This window comes from Tamandua tetradactyla, chromosome 7 (genome assembly GCF_023851605.1).
Source record: "Tamandua tetradactyla isolate mTamTet1 chromosome 7, mTamTet1.pri, whole genome shotgun sequence".
NCBI classification, from domain to species: domain Eukaryota; kingdom Metazoa; phylum Chordata; class Mammalia; order Pilosa; family Myrmecophagidae; genus Tamandua; species Tamandua tetradactyla.
The window spans coordinates 162,878,780-162,902,747 of record NC_135333.1 but is presented as its reverse complement, the minus strand read 5'-3'; the positions used below and the strand labels follow the sequence as shown (position 1 = coordinate 162,902,747).

The 23,968-nt window shown below is 35.6% G+C and overlaps 1 protein-coding gene across 1 annotated transcript; it reads right to left on the bottom strand.

Annotated features, from left to right (window-relative positions):
- Positions 1–223: 223 nt before the first annotated feature.
- Positions 224–23,968, bottom strand: MRPL42 (mitochondrial ribosomal protein L42). The gene is made up of 6 exons (XM_077111601.1): positions 23,875–23,968; positions 22,037–22,198; positions 17,783–17,846; positions 16,301–16,385; positions 10,541–10,704; positions 224–398 (listed from the first exon to the last, which is right to left on the bottom strand). Exons 2-6 carry the CDS (start codon positions 22,104–22,106, stop codon positions 353–355), a joined length of 429 nt encoding a protein of 142 aa, XP_076967716.1. The 5' UTR covers positions 22,107–22,198; positions 23,875–23,968; the 3' UTR covers positions 224–352.

The following is a 23,968-nucleotide window of genomic DNA, read 5'->3' as shown; positions in this document are numbered from 1 at the left end:
CCCCTGGGGTTCTGCGAGGCCTGCCCTCCTCTGTTACAGGACCTTTGAGCACCAACACACTTTTCCTTCATATATCTCTGGTGTCACTTATGCTTACAATACAGTAAAGACACATAAAAATAAATCATAGACTTTAATATCTCAAAAGAAAAAAGATGAAATAGGTTTCTCTAAAAAAAGAATGTCAAATACAGAATTACCTAATATATGTAAGAAATACATCTTATATGGAAAGATATTTTATTACCATTTTACTATATTACATATTAGTAAATACACCAGATCATATTTTCTCAAATGGCAAATAAGGCAAAAGATAACATTACTCTGAGTCCTAAACAGAACTTGGAAATCATCTCTCTTTTGGGGGATTCAGTTTCCTTCGACGTCTGTGATACCTTGGAAAAGAAGAAAATATTTCAAATGAGATTATTTTAATAAAAATAAACTGCTTCTGATAGAAATCAAATCTCTTTTATTTTTGCTATTTGAACTATTTTTTTAAAAGAAACCAATGAAACCTACTATTTTTATATGGTTAAATACATCTCTGATATTTCTTAAAAATAAGCCACATTCTAGGATTCAGCGCTCTCAACGCCCAGCCCAGGTTCATCAGTTAGGGAAGCCCTTCTTCTCCATCCCCCTACCCCACATTACTGACAGTCCCTTCTAATAACATGAAAAAGTCAGAATGGCCATGGCCCAAATACTCATAAAGAGGGGATAGAAAGATCAAAGATGATGGTGGAGTTATACAAAGATAGGATTTAACAAATTAATATGATTGCTGAATCTTTAAACTGAGATTCCTTTTAGTCTCCAGTATCTTAGAGCAGCTAGAAGTAAAAAACTAAAATTGTGGAACCATAACCCATGCCAAACTCTGAAATATGTTCTATAATTGTGCTGTGCTTTCAAATTTTTTGCTTTTTTGTATACTTGTTATTTTTCACACACACAAAGTCGACTGTGATGATAAAAAAATATTTATTCCTTCTAGCCTCCTATATTTTGGGCAGCTAGAAGGAAAAATCTGAGATGACAGTACGGTAGCCCATGACAAATTCTGGGGTCAGTCCTGTAACTGTAACTACATGTTGAAGAGTGTTTTGAAAACTATTGCTTTTTTCTTTCTTTGCTTTGTATATGTTATACTATAAAATAAATTTAGGAAAAAAAAGCCACATTTCCCAACTGTAAAAATTATTTTCTATTAAGCATTTTGAAAAATCTCCTTTCAGATCCTAAAAATAATTTTAATATGCTAATCTGGATGACTGTTATTAAGGTTGAATGAACAGAGAAGAGTAACAGAAAACTCAGAGATGACCAACAGGAATGTATTCTGAATGTATTCTGGAAATGATAGCTTCTGGAAAGAATCATACTGAAAGGAGAGCACCAACACTTGATTTCTTTCACACTAACTGAGGAAGACTGGAGAAAGGAAGAAGAGTCTGTGTGCAGGTGTGGCAGCTGTGGGCCTAGCTTTCACCACACCCTGTTTCCTGAGCAAATGGCAACACAAAGGACAAGAGGCATTTCAGTGGCAGCTGTGAAGAAACTCAGAACTGTGTCCTCAACTACTACTTACAGAGAGGCTATCGAATACACATTCCTATAGGGAGCAGAAAAATACATTTATGTAAAGGGCACCTTTTAAGAATATGTTTGAAGGTTAAAACATTATTGGGTAGATGGAAATACTGGTGGTCAATGAGAGCGAGGGGTAGGGTTATGGTATGTATGACTCTTCTTTTTTCTTTTTATTTATTTATCTGGAGTGACGCAAATCATGGTGATGAATATACAATGTGATGATATTGTAAGCCACTGATCATACACCATGTATGGAATCTGTGCTTGTTAAGAATGTGTTTGTAAGTTGTTTTGTCAAAAATATTCAAAAAAAAGAAGAATATGTTTCAAACCCCATGACTTCAGATATATAATAAAATGGCTAAACCAGTTTAATTTGCTTTCATCACCTGTGATATCAACAAACAGGAAATAGCAGGATCCTCATGGTTACATATGCTATTTTTTAAAACTTTGCATTACTGATTATAAAAATTATCATTCAGACAAGGGCAGAGGGTAGGGAACTAAAATTTAATCTAACCTCAAACCCAATATCCTGGGTTTCCTTATTGCTCCTCTTCCACACTAAGAATGATAGTTCTACCACCCAGTCACAGTATAAGACCAAATCTAAGAAGACTCCGAATTGTCACATTGTCTAAAGTAAACAGTATCACTAGGATTAGGAAAGGGTAAAATCCAACTCACAAATTCAGCAGTAACATTTTTAACTTTAGATTATCAAACTGAAATAACCTAATCATCAATCCTTATTGGCCAACAGACTATTTTGGCATCAATTCTGTATAGTCATATGGCCTACACTCCCAGTGCAACCACCTTGGGTGAGGCCAATAATTGCATGAAAGTAGGCTCAGGACTTAATGAGGTGGGGCAACACCCTGGGATCAAAATGCCTTTGCTGACCTTGATTAAGAATCTGATAATAGGGAACATCTTAACCCACTTGTTACCTACCTAGATAAAACAGAAACTAGATAAACCCATATAACCCAATAGTTGAACTCTGGGAATAAAATTTCCAAGAATCACTGGGAAATTAACCCAGTGGACCATCCCAAAGACTATAAAAAATAAAGTACCATTTAAAAAAAGAACTGGGACGGGCCACGGTGGCTCAGCAGGCAAGCTTGCCTGCCATGCCAGAGGACCTGGGTTCGATTCCTGGAGCCTGCCCATGTAAAAAAATAAAAAAAGAACTGAACATTTTCAAGACGCTATGAAGATAATTAGTTGAAACAATTCATCAGACAATAATTCAGCACCCATACATTGTGTTAAGGATACTATAATAAAAGTCTTATGGAAAATTACAAAACAGAAGATATATTCCTGACTGAAAGAATGATTTGAAGAAGATGTAACCAAAAATTACCCAGCAATATAACACTAACATAACCTAATAAATTATAGTTACACACAGTTGTGCTAACTCCAATAGTAGCTATTCAAAGAATCTATAATTAAATGAAGTTACATGAATGAAATGAGCTAAGAACAAATGGCAGAGGAAAAGTAAAAGTACTGAAAATTGAAGGAAAAACATTTAAGATGGATTGATAATGAAATGAGTTAAGGGAAAAGTGTGAAGTCAAATTGGATAAAAAAAAAGAAGACCCAACTAACTATATGCTGCCTATTAGAAATCCACTCTCAATATAAAGACAAACACAAGTTAAAAGTAAAAGAATGGCAAAAGATAAATCATGCAACATTAATCAAAAGAAAGCTAGACAAAAAAAAAAAAAAGAAAGCTAGACAGCTTCAGTTAGACATTGCTACCTATCATCACTTGCTAAAACCGTTCCTGCCAATCCTAAAGAACACCCAGGATGTAATACAAGATTCTGAAAAAGTTCCATGCACTAGGGTAACTTTTCAGAAACCTACACCCTCCACATGGGTCCCTGGACCAATAAGCCCTGAAATGCAGAGAGGCTAGTCCTTTCAGAGCATCAACTGGATTCCTCCCCCAATTCCATATTATCGACAGCCCCTTTCAACATGTACAAGTTAGAATAGGCATAGCTCAAATATCCTTAAAGAGTGGGAGAAAGAAAAAGGTGATGGTGGAGTTATACAAAGAAGGTAGAGTTTAACAAATGGTATGACTGCTGAATCATTATATTGATATTTCTTTCAGTTTCCAGTACCTTAGAGCAGCTAAAAGTAAAAACTAAAATGGTGGAATTGTAACCCAAACTAAACTCTGAAATCTGTTCTATGACTAATTGTTGCGATGTGCTTTGAAATTTATTGCTTTTTTTTTTGTATCTTTGTTATTTTTCACAAAAAAGAAAAAGAAATTTCTTCCAGCCTCCAGTGTTCTGGAGCAGCTAAAAGGAAACATCTGAAATAGTGAATGGTAACCCATAACAGTTTGTTAACTTTGAAATCTGTTCTGTAACTACTTGTTGGAGTGTTCTCTGAAAAAAAAAGAGTAAACGGCATGCTAGTTCAGCATTTGAAAAAAATAATTTTTTTTTAAAAGTTAGTTAAAAATAAATAAGTAAAAATAAAAATAAGTGAATTAATGGGAAAACTATGAGACAATACTAACAATTATTACTACTGTACTATCACTGAGCATACACCATGTTTGGGGGGGGTAGCACATGGTCCAGGACTTGAACCCAGGTCTCCTGCATAAAAGGCAAGCATTCTATCACTGAACCACCCCACCATATGCTTTTATGATTATATTTTAATCTAAAAATGCATCATGAAAATTAGGCAAATTATTTCTATTCTTTTTAATAGATAAGCAGACTGAATAACTAACTTGTGAGAGGCAGAGGCAAGATGGCTTGATTCAGTCCAGGCTGCTCTGACACAAAGTTTTACTCTCAAAAAAAGTTTTACTTCACTGGAGCTCAAAAAGCACAAAACCAACTATAATATGATGTAGAACTATTCATATAGGTAGAGAGCAACAGTGTTTATCTAAGGGAAATAAGACAAGAATAGAGACAGAGAGTTCCATTTTATACTTTAAACACATCTGTATTGTTTGAAAATGTTTTTTAAACATGTTTTATACCTTACAATAAAAACTTATTTCAAAAGATGCTGTATATCCCTAGTAATTAAATTCAAAATGGGTCTTGTTCTTTTGATCATTGTAACGTAGCAATTGTGAAATACAAACATCTATTAAAACATCTCTAAGGTCTCTGACATTTAGAAACAAACACTTGCAAATGGCTCACATTAATCCCAAATATATAAGGAGATACCAAATTAATGCTTATTGAAAGATTAGTGATCATAAACAGGCTAATTTAAAATCCTGAAAGATGATGGATCTACAGGACAATGTGTACTGGTAAAATTCCTATATATATATATACCTAGTAACTAGGGATTTTCTGCTGAATTTTTACTAGCTAGGACAGATACTGGAACAGTCAATTCCATACAATTAAAACATGCTTACGATTAGAAGTGCCTAGTAATCCTGATGGGATTAAATTAAACTGCCACAAAAAGCTGCTTAGCAGTAATGAGATTAAATAAGTAAATAAGATCAAATATACGTAAATGTCTAAATGTCTACACTAGATGTACATGCTTGATTTTAAGACTTCTAATGGTCTTCTTGCCTTCAGTTTTGCCCCCTCCACATTATACATCTTTAGAGTATTTTCATAACTTCAGTGATTTGGTTATGAATGACCTTTACTGCAACAATATGGAACATGCAGGATGGAATTAGGTACTGAAAGATATTACAGAAGAAATTCAAGGTGGAGCTTAAATTAAAATATCTGGCTAAGGGGAAAGAAATAAAAGCTAAACATGCCAGGCATGATGAATTATGGAAAGAAACTTAGAATATGGCAATAACTTAGATAAGGGGCTACTAAATGGCTTGCTAATTCATTGTAACATACCCTACTGAGAATTACAAAAACAGGAAAAATATCACTCACTAAACAGAGTGAGTGCTAAATAAGAAAGAAAAATCAAGGACGAGGATATAAAATAAAAACAGGAATTGAAAACACCATATTGACAAAAATATCTCAGATTTTTTTTCTTGGGAAATTAATATAGAAAGACCAGCTTTATTAGAGAGAATATAAAGGGGGGGAAGCTTTTGATGGAAAAAGAAGAGCTGTGATATGTTACAGTGAATTTAAAACTCTGGAAAAATATATAGGTTTAAGTATTCTGAGGTCAGTGATATTGGAAATAAAGAATATAAAATAAAAAAATGTATAGTAGGTTACATATCATCTATAAAATAGCTATAATTAAAGTCCTCGGTGTGATTTTTTTTTTCACAGGGGCAGGCACTGTGAATCAAATCCGGGTCTCCAGCATGGCAGGCAAAAACTCTGCCACTGAGCCACCACCTGCCTCTCAGAGTGAATTTTATGATGAGGAAAAGCCCCAAGGAATCCCTATTATAACTAAGGATAGGGGAGAAAGTACCATCTAGAAAAAAGTAAACTGAGCTCCATATACATAGATCCACCTGCTTTTAGAATTGTTCCCTACCAGATGATCCACAGGCCCCTCAGTTTGCACAAAAACAAACTCATCCTTCTCACTCCCAAACCTATTTCCTCACTTGGATGAACAGCACCACCATGCACCCAAACACCTAGTCAGAGACTTGGGAGGCTTTCTGTACTTTTCCCTTTCCCTTTCTACTACATCCAGTCAGCCACCTACTGCTGTCATTAAAGTTTTTAAACTAAAGTCCTCTCATTTTTCTCTCTCTATTCCCACAGGCCTTTAATGTTTTTCACCTGGACTACTATAATAGCTTTCTAACAGATGCTCCTGACTCCAATCTGTCCATATATTATCTATCCAAACACAGAGCCTCTTTAATGATTTTCTAACGCATATACTTTGGAAATGTGAGTCCATGCATTAAAATTTGACAATGAAAATAAAATCTAAACTCCTTGGCAGAACACATGACACTTTGTAAGACCCTTCCTACATTCCCTCCTCATATTCTGGTTTCTATTCAAATCTGAAGGAATTGCAAATTCCCTAACATACTTAATCTGACTTGCTTTTCCTCTGCCTATGAAGCTATTTCCCCATTCTTCATGGCTAACTTCTAAACATCCTTTAAATTTCAATCACACTGAACTATAATTGTTTATTTACCATCTTCTATAACAACTAGTCTATAAACAACTTGCAAACAGGAAGTGAATTTTTTATCACTGTATTCCTAGCACCTAAAAAGGCAGTTCAATGAATATAGGTCATTAATTCCATAAATATGCACTGAATGCAGTAGCTCAATGCTAGGTACAGAGTTAAACAAATGAACGAGAATAAAGTTCACTCAAATAAATAAATATAAACAAAAAAGCCCACCTCAAAGTTTGGTAGGGTAGAAGAAAAATATATAAGAAAGAAGAATCAAGAGAAGAAACTAAAGTCAGAGTTACAGATGGGGTAAGAATCAACGTAATAAATGTGAGTCCTTGCAAACAAAAGAGCATCTGCAGTTTTCAAAGGAATGAGAATAACATACATCGCCCCATCATTTGCTATACCTGACTCCAATCTGTCCATATATTGTCTATCCAAACACAGAGCCTCTTTAATGATTTTCTAACGCATATACTTTGGACATGTGAGTCCATGCATTAAAATCTGACAATGAAAATAAAATCTAAACTCCTTGGCAGAACACATGACACTTTGTAAGACCCTTCCTACATTCCCTCCTCATATTCTGGTTTCTATCTAAATTTTTTTTGCAGCAATTCAAATCTGTCAAAGAAATGGAAAAAGAGTTGAAGACAAATCAGGAAGATGAATTAAAAACAACACACTAAGTGATACTATTAAAGAATGTAAAAAAATTTCAAGAACTCTTGCACTGAAAGCTTTGGTTAAATTTGCCCCCCTCCCATTAAAATAAAGGAAAAAGAAGTAGTATTTCATTTTAACTATAGAATGTGTAGACTTTAAGGTATAAATGATTATTGCTATGGGCTATGATTAAAAGGAAACCATAAGCACTACCACAGCAACAGCAGAGGTAAATAATGGAGGAAGGGATAAGAGTTAAGAGGAGGTTTAGATTTCCTATTTGGCGAGGGTGTGTTTATTGGTTTTCTTTCTCTTGGGAACAATGAAATTATCTAAAATTGAGAGTGTTGATGCACTGTGGACTTTGGGCACTATACATGATCCCTGATGAATGCAGGTGGCTAAAGGATTCACTGACTGAGAAGTAGAATGGTGAACGATGGTATATACTTATGAACAAATGTTGTGCTGCTACAGAAAAAGAACAAAGTCATGAGGCAAATAAGGATGTGAACGAACATGTGGGACATTTGGTGAGGCAAAATAAGCCAGAAATAAAAGAACAACAATGGATGGTCTCCTTTAGAAATGCTTACAAGAAAACACAATGAATGGTCTCCTTTAGAAATGCTTACAAGAAAACAGGGACCTAGACCGCAAGCTTTTTAGAGCAGACATATTTAGTCCAGAGTAGTAATTATTATTTCTGGATTTGGAGAGGATAACCTGATATTTAGAGATAAGAATGAAGCCACTCAGGTTGGGGTTAAAGTAATTCAGAACACAGGGGTAAGGAATACAATGGTCTATATTTCAGAACCACACATACTCTTTGAGACAAAAGGAAGAAAGGTTTATTTGGTCTGGAACTGAAATTTTCCATAGCATATAATCTAACTCAACCTATCCGTATAGCTCATTTGAACAACTGAAACACAGGGAGCCCAGAATAAGAAAGAAGTCCTTTAATCCTATATAGCCTAAGGTAATGCCTGGATAATCCTAGAGTATATTAACCAGATAATCAAAAAGTATTGGCAAGGGCGGGCCGCGGTGGCTCAGCGGGCAAAGTGCTTGCCTGCTATGCCGGAGGACCTCGGTTCGATTCCCGGCCCCAGCCCATGTAACAAAAAAACGGAGAAACAGAATACAATAAAACAAGAAAATGTTTAAAAATGTTTCCCTTTCTTCCTTCCTTCCTTCCTTCTCTCTGTCTTTCCTTTAAAAAAAAAAAAAAAAAAAAAAAAAAAAAAAGTATTGGCAAGGTCTATTGAGGGATGGGAGAAAAAATACAGAATTATTAAGCTTTACCATCAAGAAATCCCGATACCGTGTCAAACCAGGGACACCCAAATCAATATGCCATGCCCTTGATCTTGAGGCTTACTCTTGTGAAGCTTATGTAGATAGCAGAGACGCTTAGACTAGAGGTATGTGTGATAGTTAGATTCAGTTGTCAACTTGGCCAGGTGAAGGTGACTAGATTTATTATTGTGGACATGAGCCAATGGTGTGTGAACCTCATCTGTTGCTGATTATATCTGCAGTCAGCTAGGAGGCATGCCTGCTGCAATGAATGATGTTTGATTTAACTGGCTGGTGCTTAAATGAGAGAGCAATGTAGCACAGCTCAAGCAACTCAGCATACCTCATCTCAGTACTCGCAGCTCAGCCTAGGCCTTTGGAGATAAAGAAAGGAATCATCCCGGGGAAAGTTGTTGGAACCTATAGGCCTGGAGAGAAGGCCAGTAGAGATCACCCTGTGCCTTCCTGTGTAAGAAAGAACCTTAGTTGAAAGTTAGCTGCCTTTCCTCTGAAGAACTAATAAAATAAATCCCTTTTATTAAAAGCCAATCCATCTCTGGTGTGTTGCATTCTAGCAGCTAGCAAACTAGAACAGTATGCCTAAAAGTTACTTCTGGAGGACCTCTTTTGTTGCTCAGATGTGGCCTCACTCTCTAAGCCCAACTGTGCAAGTGAAATCACTGCCCTCCCCCTATGTGGGACATGACATATAGGGATGAAAGTCTCCCTGGCTACATGAGACATGACTCCCAGGGATGAAACCAGCCCAGGCACCAGGGGACCAACAATGCCATCCTGACCAAAAGAGAGAAAAGAAGTGTAACTAATAAAGTATCAGTAGTAGAGCGAGTTCAAATAGAGTCAAGAATATCAGTAGTACAGAGAGTTCAAATAGAGTCTGGAGGTTGCTCTTATGCAAGCTTCAGGTAGACACTGCTACCTATCACAACCTGCCAACCCCCAACCAGGACCATTCCAGCCAATCCTTAAGAACAGTTAGGGCAAGACATAAGATTCCACAAGGGTTCCATGCACTAGTGTAACTTTCCAGAAACCTACAACCTCCAGATGGGTCTCTGGACAGCTAAGTATTGAAACCTAGAGGGCCCAGCCTCTCCAGAATATCAGATAGTTTCATCTCCCTACCCTATATTAGTGACAGACCCTTCCAACATGAAAAAGTCAGAATGGCCATAGCCCAAACACCCCTAAAGAGAGGGATAGAAAGATCAAGGGTGATGGTGGAGTTATACTGAGAAGATAGCTGAATATGATTACTGAATCATTAAATTAATATCTCTTTTAGACTCCAGTATCTTAGAATAGAAGTAAAAACCTAAAATTGTGGAATTGTAACCCATGCCAAACTCTGAAATATGTTCTACAACTAACTGCGGTGCTGTGCTTTGAAATTTATTGCTTTTTTGTATATATGTTAATTTTCACAAAAAAGTCGATTGTGGTGATAAAACAATATTTAAGCCTTCTAACCTCCTATGTTCTGAAGCAGCTAGAGGGAAAAATCTGAGGATCATATGGTAGCCCATTACAAACTCTGGGATCTGTCCTGTAACTACTTGTTGAAGAGTGCTTTGAAAACTATTGCTTTTTCATTTGTTTGCTCTGTATATATGCTAACCTATACAATAAAAAAGTTAAAAAAAAGAAAGATAAATAAAAGATTACATTGTTTAATTTCTAAAAAAAAGAAGTACAAATTACTATATTGCATGTTAACTTCCTCTTGCCATATACCATTCAGAAGTTTGTTAAAGAAAGGAAGTTATGGGCTTCTTTAGTGTGTCTAGTGGCAGACAAAGAAAAAAAAAATAGAACTTACTGTCCATGAGGATACCAACGGTGCTTAGTAGTAAAGAACATTTTGCTAAGCTGTTCTATCATGGGTCCTTGCTTAAGATTTTCTTCTTGTTCTTCTAATCTGGTTTTCAGCACTTGGTCATGTGTTTCTTCATTATTATGCACAGGATCTGGTTGAGGGATAGGCTATGAAATAGTAAGTAATGAAAGCATCAAAATTTAGAAATGTAAGCCAGCATCTGATTGAATTAATTAAAAAAAAAAGAACACCATACTTAGTACTTCAGTACTTGAAGGTGGGTGTGCTAGTTTGAAACTGTGATATACCCCAGAAAAGTCATGATCTTTTACCAATTCAATCTTGCTGGGCCAGACCTATTATTTAAGATGAGGCCTTTTTGATTAGGTTGTTTCCATGGAAATGTGACAGTTGTGGGTGTGACCTTTTGATTAAATGGAGCTGTGACCGCCCATTCAAAGTGGGTCTTAATTGGTTTCCTGGAGTTCTTTACAAAGGGAAAGATTCTAGAAAAAGCTTAGAGCCAACACAGAGATGTTTGGAAATTCAGAAAGAAAACACTCCTGGGGAAGCTATTTGAAACCAGAAGCCAAAGGACCAGCAGATGCCAGCCATGCACCTTCCCAGGCTTTCCTGAGTCAAGGTATCTCTCTGGATGCCTTAGTTTAGATACTTTTATGGTCTCAGAACTATCTACTTGTAACTTTATAAAAGCCAACACATTTCCGGTATATTGCATTTCAGCAGCATTAGCAAACTAAAACAGTGGGTAAATAAGTTATCAGAATGGAGTTTCACTTGGTTGCATTATTCATGAAAAAAATCAGAAAACTTTTAATTCTCAAACAAAATTTTGGGATGTTTTCCCCAATGACAAAGTTCACAATAATTTAGTTTTTTTTCCAAATAATAAAGATGTTACTTCAGTTTGTTTCCCCAAAGTATAAATTACCTATCATTTTTTAACTTAAAAGTTATTTTAATCCCTTCCTTGTATATTATTAATGTGAGATACAATGAAAACCATTTCATAAATGACCTTTCTCATATCCAATGAACGTAAGAAAAATTTCAATGTTTTCCCTTCAGGTGACTGAAATGCCATCAAGTGATAGCTTATGATAACTTTAAGTAATTAGTTTGTGCCCCAAAGACATTAGTTACTAAAATCTCAACTCCTTTCCAATACACCTGAGTGACACAACATATTCCCGTTGGTAAGACTGGCTCATGAAAGCCTTTAAGAATCACTGATTTGAAGGGTCAGGCTATTTATATTTTACATATTAAATGATAACAATGTATATAACATAAACACATGAATGTAACATTGCCTTGCTTAAAGAATTTCATAGGTATGTACGAAAACACAATGAAAATCAGAATTTACAATCTACTTTATACCCACTGTGGTAGGTAGATTCAGCTGTCAACTTGGCCAGGTGAAGGTGCCTAGTTATACTGCTGAGGACATGAGCCAATGGCATGTGAACCTCATCTGTTGCTGATTATATCTGCAGTCAGCTAGGAGGTGTGCCCACTGCAACGAATGATGTTTGACTTAATTGGCTGGTGCTTAAATGAGAGACTCAACGTAGCACAGCCCAAGCAGCTCAGCATACCTCATCTCAGCACTCACAGCTCAGCCCAGGCCTTTGGAGATAAGAAAGAAATCACTCCGGGGAAAGTTGCTGGAACCCAGAGGCCTGGAGAGAAGGCCAGCAGAGACCATCCTGTGCATTCCCAAGTAAGAAAGAACCTCAGTTGAAAGTTAGCTGCCTTTCCTCTGAAGAACTAACAAAATAAATCCCCTTTTATTAAAAGCTAATCTGTCTCTGGTGTGTTGCATTCTGGCAGCTAGCAAACTAGAACATCCATACACTGTTATTGACAACTACTACATTCTACCACTGTACTAAATGTTCTAAAAATAAGGTCTCCACCTCAAGAAGTTTGCAAACTATGGGTAAGACACATATTTAGCTCATGTACATGAAACAATAAGACCTCTTTAAAATGCAATATATAAGCACATGAAGGACTTCTTGTGAGAGTAAAGGGAAAGATGCTTATTTGGTGCAAAATTCATATTTTGAGTAGAGCATTACCTAATTTAACTAGTATGGTCAGTTTAGGTGATCACCATAAGTACATGGGATCTTGATATGTGTGATATATATATATTTTTTTTAATTTTCCGGGTGTACAGATAAAAACACACTGGAATTAATAGATTCTTCAAAGTCACACCAAGATCCTCTGCTAAACTCAGAATTGATTTTTAGGGAATATTTGATCTCCCTGAGAAAACTTCAAGGAAAGGGCATGTGAAACCAAATAAAACTGAACACAAAGCTTATAAAGCATTCTGAACTATCACCCTGAATTTCCCTTGTTTTTCTTCCGAATTTTCAGGAAGTTGAGTCTAAAATGTTAAAATCAACCACTAAAAACACTTGCCTAATACATATATTTTTACTTTATTTTTCCAAATCATTATTTTCTGCTCTTAGTGTAATACCTTTACTTTCCTAAACTAGAAATCTTAAATTCTAGAACAATATTTTTAGGATATTAGTAATTTTAATAAAACACACATCTGGCAGAAGTAGAAAGGAGGATCCTTTTATCTGGACCTATGGAAAGTAACCACATGTTTTAGATTCAAATGTGAGTGGATTACCAAAAAACCAAAGATGAAAATCATTTTAACTTTCTTAAGGTTGATACTTCTGAGGATTTGACCAGGATCTTTGTGTGCAATATGCTTTCCAGAACATAGAGAATCAAAGAACACACAAGATTTGCAGCCCTATTTCCCTGAAAAAGGAATATCAAGTTTGAATTTTAAGTCACGTTTTAGGTATTTATGTACTTATGTATTATCTTCATAAGATTTGTAAATGTGGATTCAGAAAGAACACACCATATTTTAACAACAATGTGTTTTCAAGGATGTTTCTTACTGTGCAACCCAATCTACAACTTACACTGCTTGAGAGAGAAAAATACTCATGCTTCCCTATATGAATGTCTCTTAACCCTAAATCAGAAAATCTTTATGCACAAAGAGGGACAAATTTATTCATTTAATCAACAAATATTTATTGTGTACCTAACAAGTGCAAAGTGTTATTCTAGGTGCTAAGGATACGGCAGAGAACAAAATGAATAAGACCCTGTCCTCAAACAGTTTATACTTTAGTACTAGGAGACAGTCAGGAAAAAAAAACCAAGAAAACATAGTTTTCTAGAAATGATCAATGTTATTGAAGAATATGTAGTACAGGGGTACAGACATAACTTTAAATACAGTGGTCAAAGAAGGCCTCAATAGGTGGTAAATGAGGAAAAACCTAAAGTAGACAAGGGAGTAAATATGAGGATCTCTCAGGAAAAAACATTCCAGTCAGAGGAAGCAGGAAATACGAAAGCCCTGAGGCAGGAACTTCCCTAATATATCTAAAAATGTATTAGAGGGAAGCCAGTGTGGTGGCAGTAGAATGAGTACTTGCACAATGACAGGAATGGTCCTCGAGGCTAGAGAGAGGAAATACGATGATGCAAGATGGGACAAGTGCTACAACAAAGAAAGAGGATACAGGAGAGTTCAGCATGTACACAAAGGAGAGTTTACAATGACAGAGCATGGTATCTATGCTGGGTAAGGAGAAAAGTGAGAATGTATGAGATAGATGAAGGAATGTGAAAAAGTGGTTGCATCAATGGATATAGGTCCTAATGAGAGGATGAATAATTCTTTCGAGTTGGAAAACTAAAGGGAATTGGTAGTCGGCTAGCAGAATTCCTGAAATTTAGACTGGTACAAAGGAGGAGCAGAAATTGGTTATGACAAACTTCAGCTTATCACTATGGAGTGGGTGACTGAAGTATGGAAAGACTAAAAGTGAGAGGCATTCATCACCACCATCAATTCTGAGACATTTTCATTACTCAAAAAAGAGAGAGAGAGAGAGAGAGGTTAAGGTTTTAAACATCACCTATATGGATATTGAAATAACAAAGAATTTTAGAAACTGTGTTGGAGAGCATGACAGTAAGCCTAAACTCTTCAAGGAAGAAAGAAGGTTGAGGGAGAAGTGACCTGAGGGTTGGTAGATGATTACAACAAAAAAAGATCATAGTATAGTTGGATGACACAAGCTACAAATCTAGAAATTGTTAGGGAGAGAAAACATGGTCTAAAAGTAAATGAGGACCTGCAGTGATACTCCCTCACCTCTAGGCCCAGTGGTAAGAAAACAGCACCTACTTAAGAGAACTACTGGGGGAAAAATGTCCCCTGGGTATAGCCAGGTTTCTGTTAGAGCCCAAAGGTTAAGGCAACAATCTGGAAGAACTTAAGGTTATTAGAGATTTTACTAATAATTACAGTAAGTTCTAAAAGATACAGTGAAAAATTTTAAGAGTTGGGAAAGGTAAGAAAAGTTTCAGGATCAGGGGTATAAAAGGCCTTATAAGTGATATGTGAATATATCTCAATAAAACTGCTTAAAAAAAAAAAAAGGCCATATAAGGATAAGAATCCAGATGCTGAGAAATGACCTGGCAATCTTGGGCAGATACAAAGCACAGAACAGGAATATATCAGAAAATAAGAATGGAGTGTGAGCTGGAGGGTTTACAGACCCAAAGCCAATGACTTACACCTATTTTTCTATACATAACTCAAGGAAGTAAAACAGAAAAGAGATCAAATTAGTGCCTAACACATCTGGCTAGAAAACAAGCCAGAAATATACTGTATCTTTGATAATATAAAAAAAGAGAATGAAAATTAGCAAATGATAACGTAATATAAAAAATAATACTGTAAATAAAAGGGAATGAAAATTAGCCAAAGCACATTAATCTATTTTGTCATATCAACCAGTACTCTGGCCCACGATAATGATTTTTAAAAAGAGGTACCCCTAGAAGCATCATGTGGTGACTTAAATTATCTAATTATTTTCTCCTCAAAAAAAAAAACCAAACAACTCAAATATTACTAAATATAGTAGAAGGCTTACAAAATAGGAGAAAGCATTTAGAACTTAAAATAATAAGACAGGTCAAATTAAAGTAAATTTTATTGAAAACAAAAACAAAACAAAACCTATTCTATTTAATAACCTAGCTTTGAAGAAATATGAAAAAAGTAAACTAGTCCACTTAAAATATAAACCCATGTTGGCCCATTAGAAAAAAACCAAAAAAAAAAATCACCAAATACTGAAAGAAGAGAATCAACAATGCAAAAATTATGAAACAGCACTCAAAATTACTAATTTTTCATAATTTATCAGATTATAATATGGGATAGAAAGGGACCATGTGTTTTAAAAGCTTATACTTGTACGTTTGATGCACAGTTAAGAAATCTACCAAATATTCTGGACCAGAAAAATGATGCTCATAAACGTGCTTAAATGGTTTACTTCATATACTGAAAAAAATGGAAACAATAAAATGAAAAAAAAAACAAAGGAAACCAAACGACTCCCTTCTGGAAGGGAGAACCTATACCATGGTGGGCAGTGCGGGAGGGGGACAGGGTTATCACTGGCCTTGGAAAATGAAAGTCTCAGCCCCTACTAGATCTTCTCTGATGCTCTCCCGGAGGGTGTGTTAGGATGCTGCAGAACAGCCTTGCAAGTGTGGATGAATTGGATCCCATGTGGCTTTTTCTGACATGGGTAAGGAAGCATGAACATTTCTGACAGCAAATTAAAACCTACAAAGAGATTTTCTCATACGTACTTTTGTGTGTTCATATGGAATATCCACAGAAGGGTGATAACATACTATCGTCCTGCCATTGGATGTCAAAGCAAGTTCTACTTTGCTAAAAAAAAAAAAAAGAATGTTATAGAAACAGTATTATACTGTATTCAAGGCAGAATGATTATTTTTAGAGCTATAATTAATTAATTAATTAATTAATTAATTCCTAAGACAAGATGCTGCATCACTGACCTGGCAATCCTGATACACATATATAGGGGCAACTCAGACCATCACACAAATTATATCAGCTTAACTACCACAACAAACCTCAGGTGTATCACTGTTTTATCTAAATTATTCTTCAAATTATTTATGATTTTAATCTATCCAACCTCTTTGGAAGAAACTTTCATGTTTACCAGTCATGTTTACTGTTACTTTCCTGTTTACTGTTAGAACTTCTTTTCCTTGTCTAAAAAATACCTTCAGAAAGTTGCGAGGCTATTATTTAGTTGAATTATTAAAGCTAAGCAAACCAAATAATCTTCCAGGTAAAGAATCAACATTCATAAAGATTGTAGCTGAGCACATTTTCCAAACAAGAATTTCTCCAAGTGCCTCAGCAGAACAGTAGAACTGAGAGAAGCCGCCCACAAAAAGGGTTCTGTGAATCTAGAATTTCAACAACAACCAGATTTGAACTAGACTGGCAATTAAACTACAGTATATTTGAACTAACGAAATAAGCAGTAGCTTATTTCACCATGATTTTAAGATAGAATACCATAACATGGCTACGGCAAATATTTAACCAAGCAAATGACCTTTAGTAAAGATGGAGTTTTACATAATGCAAAACACTAATAAGACTCAATCTCATCAGGTTCAAAAAGCGTTACCTAGTCCAATTTGTCACTATTTATCTTAATTCTCACTAAATGTATAACTAGAACTCAAAACTAGTGTCAAGAGGGAAGAAAATATATTTTACTAAATGTGCAATAAAAACAACATAGCTCAGTATGCTGCAGTTTCTGCATATCAGATTCCGCTACAGAAAAAAAAGACAAGGTCTTATTTGCTTGTTACTTCTAGTTCTTAGCATAATAACTGAATTGAATAAGTACCAAATAAATGGTGGTTTTATCAAATATCTGTAATTTAGGATTATTAAATATCAAAAGATAAGTTAAATGACTGCTTACTCTAATAGATATGAACTCTAAGTCAAAAGTATAAAAACTAATTAACTTTTCCAAAAAGCTAAAGCGTAGTTCAGGAAGAAAAAAGTAACACTTCTAATAGCAAGTTTATCTTACAACAAATTAAATATTCACTGAAACACAATGACAATGATTTTTATTTAAAATGTTTATAAACACAGGGTAAATAAGATCACTGAAATTATTTTTAAAAATAAAGGAATAATAAAAACATCAAAACAAGAAAATCAAATTAAATCATTTCAGATACATCTAACAGACTGTTATTTTTCAAGTGAATTTTAATACATACCAATTATAGTCATCTGGAAGAGAAGAGTATGTAGATTTATGACACATGCGAAATAAAGCTCCATCTGCAAAGACCCCAAATAGTAAATTGGATTTAATAAATTTCAACACATGTACACACATTAAGGTAAAGCTAGTTTCATTCATTCAACCAATATTTACTGGGTTTACTATATACTGGGCCTGTACTAGGGGCCAGGGATTCAACTACAAATTAAGACCCACTCCCGAATCAGACCTAACAGTCTGGTACAAGAGACAGACAAGTACAAAAATAATTTCAGTCTAGAGGATAACCATTATTAAGATGGGCAAGCTGAGAGTAAGGGAAGCACACAGATAGGCACACCCAAGTGGGGAGGACTAAGAAGGCCTTTCCGAAGCAGATGACATGTGAATTGCTCTGAGGATGGGAAAGTAGGTAGGAGTTGACAAGGGGTGAATACAGTGTTCCTTGCAGAGTTATTAACAGGCACCCATGACCAGAGAAGTTATGAGAGAACAGGAAGTTTTAGGGTAGTCTAAAAAATTTAGCGTGGCTGGTTGGAGTACACAGTTCATAAAGGAAGATAAGCGACGAAATACAAAACTTGTATACAATTAATATTTTTTAACCCAAATGCTCATATATCAAAGCACACTTTCCTTTTTTAGAATATCTGAACATTCAAGAGCCATAATTACTTTAAAAGATGTTTGTGAAAGGTTCTCCTAGGTTCAGAGAGAAGTGTTGAAATAAAAAGAAAAAAATCCAAATGTAGCTCAGGATAGTTTTTTTTAAAACAAGTTCTGAATATACCTTGGTTAAAGTCAAGGATCAACTTCTCCTGACAAGGCCTCTTGTTCCTGCTGCACAGAACTATAACATATCCTGCCCTTTCCTATCTCCATGTCCTCAGTATGGAATGTCACCCCCACTTTGTTCAAAACTTATCCTTCAATTCAAATGCTACTTTTCTGTGCAATGTTTTTTACTCTCTCTGCCACCAAGCTCTTTCACCATGGAGAGAGTTGTCTATTTATATGTTCCCTAATCAACATTTCACATGACGTTGCTACACCTTCTTTATAGTCTTTTTTTGTGCATCAGTTATATTTATGTGTGTCTATTTTCCATCTTTGTACATCTTTCTTCTCCTCTAGGATTGCATATATCTAGGGATCTGAATATAAATTTTTAACCCAAGACATAAAAAAAAGTCTCAACAGAATTATTATGCAAAAGATTTGTTCAGCAAAATGTTAGCCCCAAAATTCTATTAATGTAAAATAACAAAATACAAAGAATTAGAAATTTAACCTCACCTGCCAAAAGATTTATTAATTCTCAAGTATCTGGCTAATACAGAGGAACATTCAGTAAGACAAATCAGAGGATAACGTAAAACATATATATATACATATATATATATATATATATATATATACTTTCTATATTTTCTTGTTTGACATTGCTGGCAATCCTATTATTTATGCATGGATTAGGTTAGTATCAAAAGAAGTTTGCACTCTCTGAACAGAAACAGCTAGGTGATGTATATGTTCTTCAAAAGAAAGAGAATTGGGTGGTAGAAGCAGGAGAAACAGAATGAGGTATTCTGTAAATGGGCAGGAAAGAAACTTCAAGAGAACCACATTTCAATTCAACTAGAAACAAAATTTTTACTCAACATTTATAAAGATGTGTTTGTATCCTCATGGCACATACCACATTCTACCTCGTATTCCAGATACTCCTTATTTCCATAGATATCTGCTTACTCTACAAGTCTAAACAAGTTCTGTAAGAACAAGAAGCATACCTTTCTCATCACTGTATCCCCCCACAGTGCCTACCAATTAAAAAGTGACTGCCAAACTGATTCTACAATGTTAATTTCTGCACAACTAAGACTGGATAAACTCATTATCTGACATTTTACCAACAGAAAAATTCTAAGTATGGGAAGAATAAAAAATTCTAAATACATAAATGAACAGGCTAATACCAATCAACCAAAAGCAAAAAGGAATTTCAATGAGAGTTAGCTCTTCATAATTTATGGACTATTCTTGTTACATATCTATTTTTAACTGCATTTTGATAAAATCTATAAAAGCTGAAAGCAGTCCCAATTAATCTTCAAATGCCCAATATTTTGCTTTACTACAGGAAAGGAAGTTCAGCAAAGAAAATACATTGGACTAAGACAGGGAGACATAGGTTTTGGTTACAAGTCTCATTTACCAGAGATACATGGCCCTAGGTGAGTTTTTAATAGGGGCCTGAGAACTCACGTTCTTTCACCTTCATGAAAAGGATAATACTACAAGGCCTACCAAATCTGAAACTGTTATAAGGACCAAACGGTTTAATGCGCTTTAAAAACCGTAAAATGCTCTAAATTCCCATGCTGACTATATATCTGGGAAGGTCTTAAATGTTCATTCTAGACTACAGGAAAGTCTTTTTATTTTTGCTTATTGGACTTCTTCCCTTAATTATGGTTTTGGTCTGTCTTCAATCTTAATGTTCTTTTTCTTATAAAATATTCTCTGATAATAAAAGTAATAATAGGAATTGTACAAAATAAGGGGGTTTGGGCCACAAGAAGTTAGGCAGTCGTTGAGGATTAGGATAACTGAGTAATAATGGAATGACCTTTTGGAATAACCTAACATAATTTTTAATTAACTAGATATTTTGACAGTTACGCTAATCCTATTCAAATCAGTTCAGTAATCACTTATTCCCTATTATGTGAGAAAGGCACTGAGGACACCAAAGTAACGCAGATACGGTACAAATTTAGTCTAGCAGGAAAATTACACACAGTCAGTCCTCAATTGTCCAGAGGTAAATTAACCTATTTGAGAACTAACTGCTCTTTCAGGGCCTGGACTAGGTAAAAAACTTGTCTGGCTTCCCATCAACCTTGGACCTGGGTTCCTGCTAAGAAAAGGAGAAGCCAACTGATAGGGTCTTTTTCACAATTCTCAATGGCAAAAATGTTCCTACAGAACCAAAACCTGATTGCAGTTTTGTTTTCACTCTAATTATAGTTTATATTTCAAGTCTCTTAGCAATCTCCTCTTCCATTTACTTAGTTGGTTACAAAGTTGATTGTACCTTGAATAGGATGTGATAAATGTTATTATGCTCTAGAGCCCTCAAAAAAAAAAGGGAGCGGGGAAGACAGAAGGTTTCCTATAAGAGTGAGATTTAGCAAACTTCTGAACATTCCATTCAACAAAGGATTTTACTGGTATATGAAATATCTTTCCTTACCTCAAATTCTCTAGTTATTAGACTATCTTTTTACCCTAGTCTTCAAACAGCTCTTTTCCCTTTAACTTAATAAGGAAACTTTCAATTACAAATAATTGTGAATAAGAAACACAAAGAAAGAGATTAAATGTAGGCAGAGATATATACAGAAGTTGGCTGACATAGAGCTAATAATGAAAAAAACAAATGTATCGTGATCTACCCATCTCTATTTTAGAAATGGAAGGATAGTATTCACAGAGAAAAAAATAAAGTAAAAGCAAAGTTGGCTGGGAAATAAGGTTTAATATTCTATTTACTTATATAGAGCAATGCTGTGATTATCAAACATGTATTAATAGCCTTTGAAGAAAATATTAAGCTACATACAGTTCTTTAGGGGAAAAAAAGACAGAAATCACAATGCCTAGATACACAGAAAAAACCCCACATATTTGGAAGATGAGACTGAATTTATCCTTTATTTGCTAATTTTAAGATCTACTAAAAAGTAATTACATGAAAACATACTATGTATACATACTATGTATAAATGATTCAAACAAGAGAAAGTTTCTCTTTACTCATCCTTTACTCCTGCCCTCAGCTAAATCTCATGGTCTATACAGATAACCATTGTTTGGTTCAAACCTTTTATCCTGCATTTATACACATACACATATACAAATGTATGTATATGGTAGATCATCTTTTAAACACACAAATGGGATCATACAATAGACAGAATTCTGTGACATACTTTTCTACTCTTCTACCTAGGTCTTTCCATGCTGGTAACAGTTGCATGATATTCACAGTAAAGATGTACCAAAATTTATTCATTCCCCCTTTGATAGAAATTTAGGCTTTCTCCCTTTTCTAGTATTATAAACCCTCTTGCAATTAACAGGAGCATCTTATGCTTCACATTTTCTAGAAGAAACACATATTTCTATAATACCTGAAAAAGTTCAAAACTCTTTTAAAACATTAAAAAAACTTACTTACTTTGGATTGGAAGTAAATGTTTCAAGACAGTCCTACTTGATATCGCCCATTTTACTGCTGCTACTGCCATGGTGAATCAAGGTATATACAGGGTGGTATAAAAAGATGTTTTGAAGAGAAACTGCTTTAAAAATCTGCTTCTAGGCACACATATTTTCAAGCCTGATTAAGAGATAAAGAAAATTCAGCTCTACTGATGGTATACTAAAATGATATATTTAACATCGCAAAAACAAGATAGGAACCGCTACCTAGAATTACATAGTCACTTCAAGCAAAACTTTTAAGCAACCTTCCATACCTATGAAATTCAGCAACAGGACAAAAAACATCACTAAACATCAAAAGAAACCCAGAAACTACTTCCACAACTATTTCGCCTAAACCCAGGGCAGTTCTTTACACTTAACAAGTATAATAAATGTGTAACTGCTCTTAGAAACACTTACACATGGTATATAGATAATCCTCTTGTAATATTAGTGTGTCTGGGAACAACCTCCCCGGTACCATATGTAAGATATTACCATCACTTGAAGTAGTCGTCTGTTTCTGGTCAAACTAAATATTAACCATCAAGATCTATCCTTGGTCATGCATGATTGTTCTGTAAACCCACACCTTCCCTAACAATAAAAATAAAGAATGTATGGGGGCTTTCAAAAAAAAAATCTATCCTTGGCTTATTAAACAGTGATTTAGAGGAACACATAAACATGCTAAAGTTCCAAATAAAATTTCAACCTGTTCTGTATGTATAAGGTGTTTAACTTGCTAAGGTGCTTTCATCACCATTTCATTTTACATTCCTATAAATCCTGTGAGGTATCTTTGATTCACGAAGAAACTAAAATATAAAACTTAAAAAGACTTGTTTCCAAGGATTATAGAATCAATTACAAACTGGGAAACTTTGGGCAAGCGACTAACTAGATGACCCTCAGTTCTTCTGGGATAAAATGGGGATACAATCACAACCTCTACGTGGTGCTGTGAATAACTGACATACAACCATCGTTATACCTCTTGAATTTAATTGGTCTTAATAGCCATTCCTTTCCTTCCACCGATAGTGATCAAACGGAATTAGAACGCTAGGCCATGCATTTTTATTTGCTACACTAAACTAAGCAGACTAATATCCTTACACTGTCAGTACACGAGCACTGCTAAACCTGAGTTTCTACGGCGTGCTTTTCACAGTTTATAACCCATTTTCACATGCGCTATGCGCTTTGACTTTCACAAATCTGTTGAGTACGCCTCTCTATTTTACAAATTAAGCACCGAGTTTCAAAGAGGTGGAGTAATTTACTTGCCCACTATTCCCCTAACAGGTGAATGGGAGCGATGTAAACCTCTATCTTCTGACTACGAGTTTTAGAACAAAAACATGAGATCCCCTCTGCTCGAGGCCCCACAGCATGCACACCCAGCTGAGGTCAGGTTATCCAGCTCAGGAGAGAATTTCAGAGGGCAGGCCCCTAGTTCTAAAATTCAACCGCGAAGCAAAAGCCACAGCTTCTCGGCGGGACTGAGGTTTGAGGACTAGGCTACCAGGAGCACCGACACTAGCACCAAGATCAGACCCGAAAGGCTTCGATCCGGAGAGATCTCCCGACCCACGAGCTCCATCAGCTCCACCCGAGTGGTCGGCTTAGGCACGAAGGGAGCCATGCAGGAGGCGCACAGCCACACGCCAGCCTTTCTGCAGAACGCAAGGATCCTGGGTCTTGCCGCAGACACCCTGCAGGAAACTTCAACACCTGCGGAAAAACTTTCTGGGCTGCCCAGTGCCCTGGGAATCCTCGACCGGCTGAGAGAAGCGAAAGAGTTACCTCCACAGAGGTTCACCGCGAAGCCGCCATCTTGTCCCCATTCGGGTCCTACGAGACTCCGCCCCGCGCTTCCACCGGCCCGCGGGGCACTCTG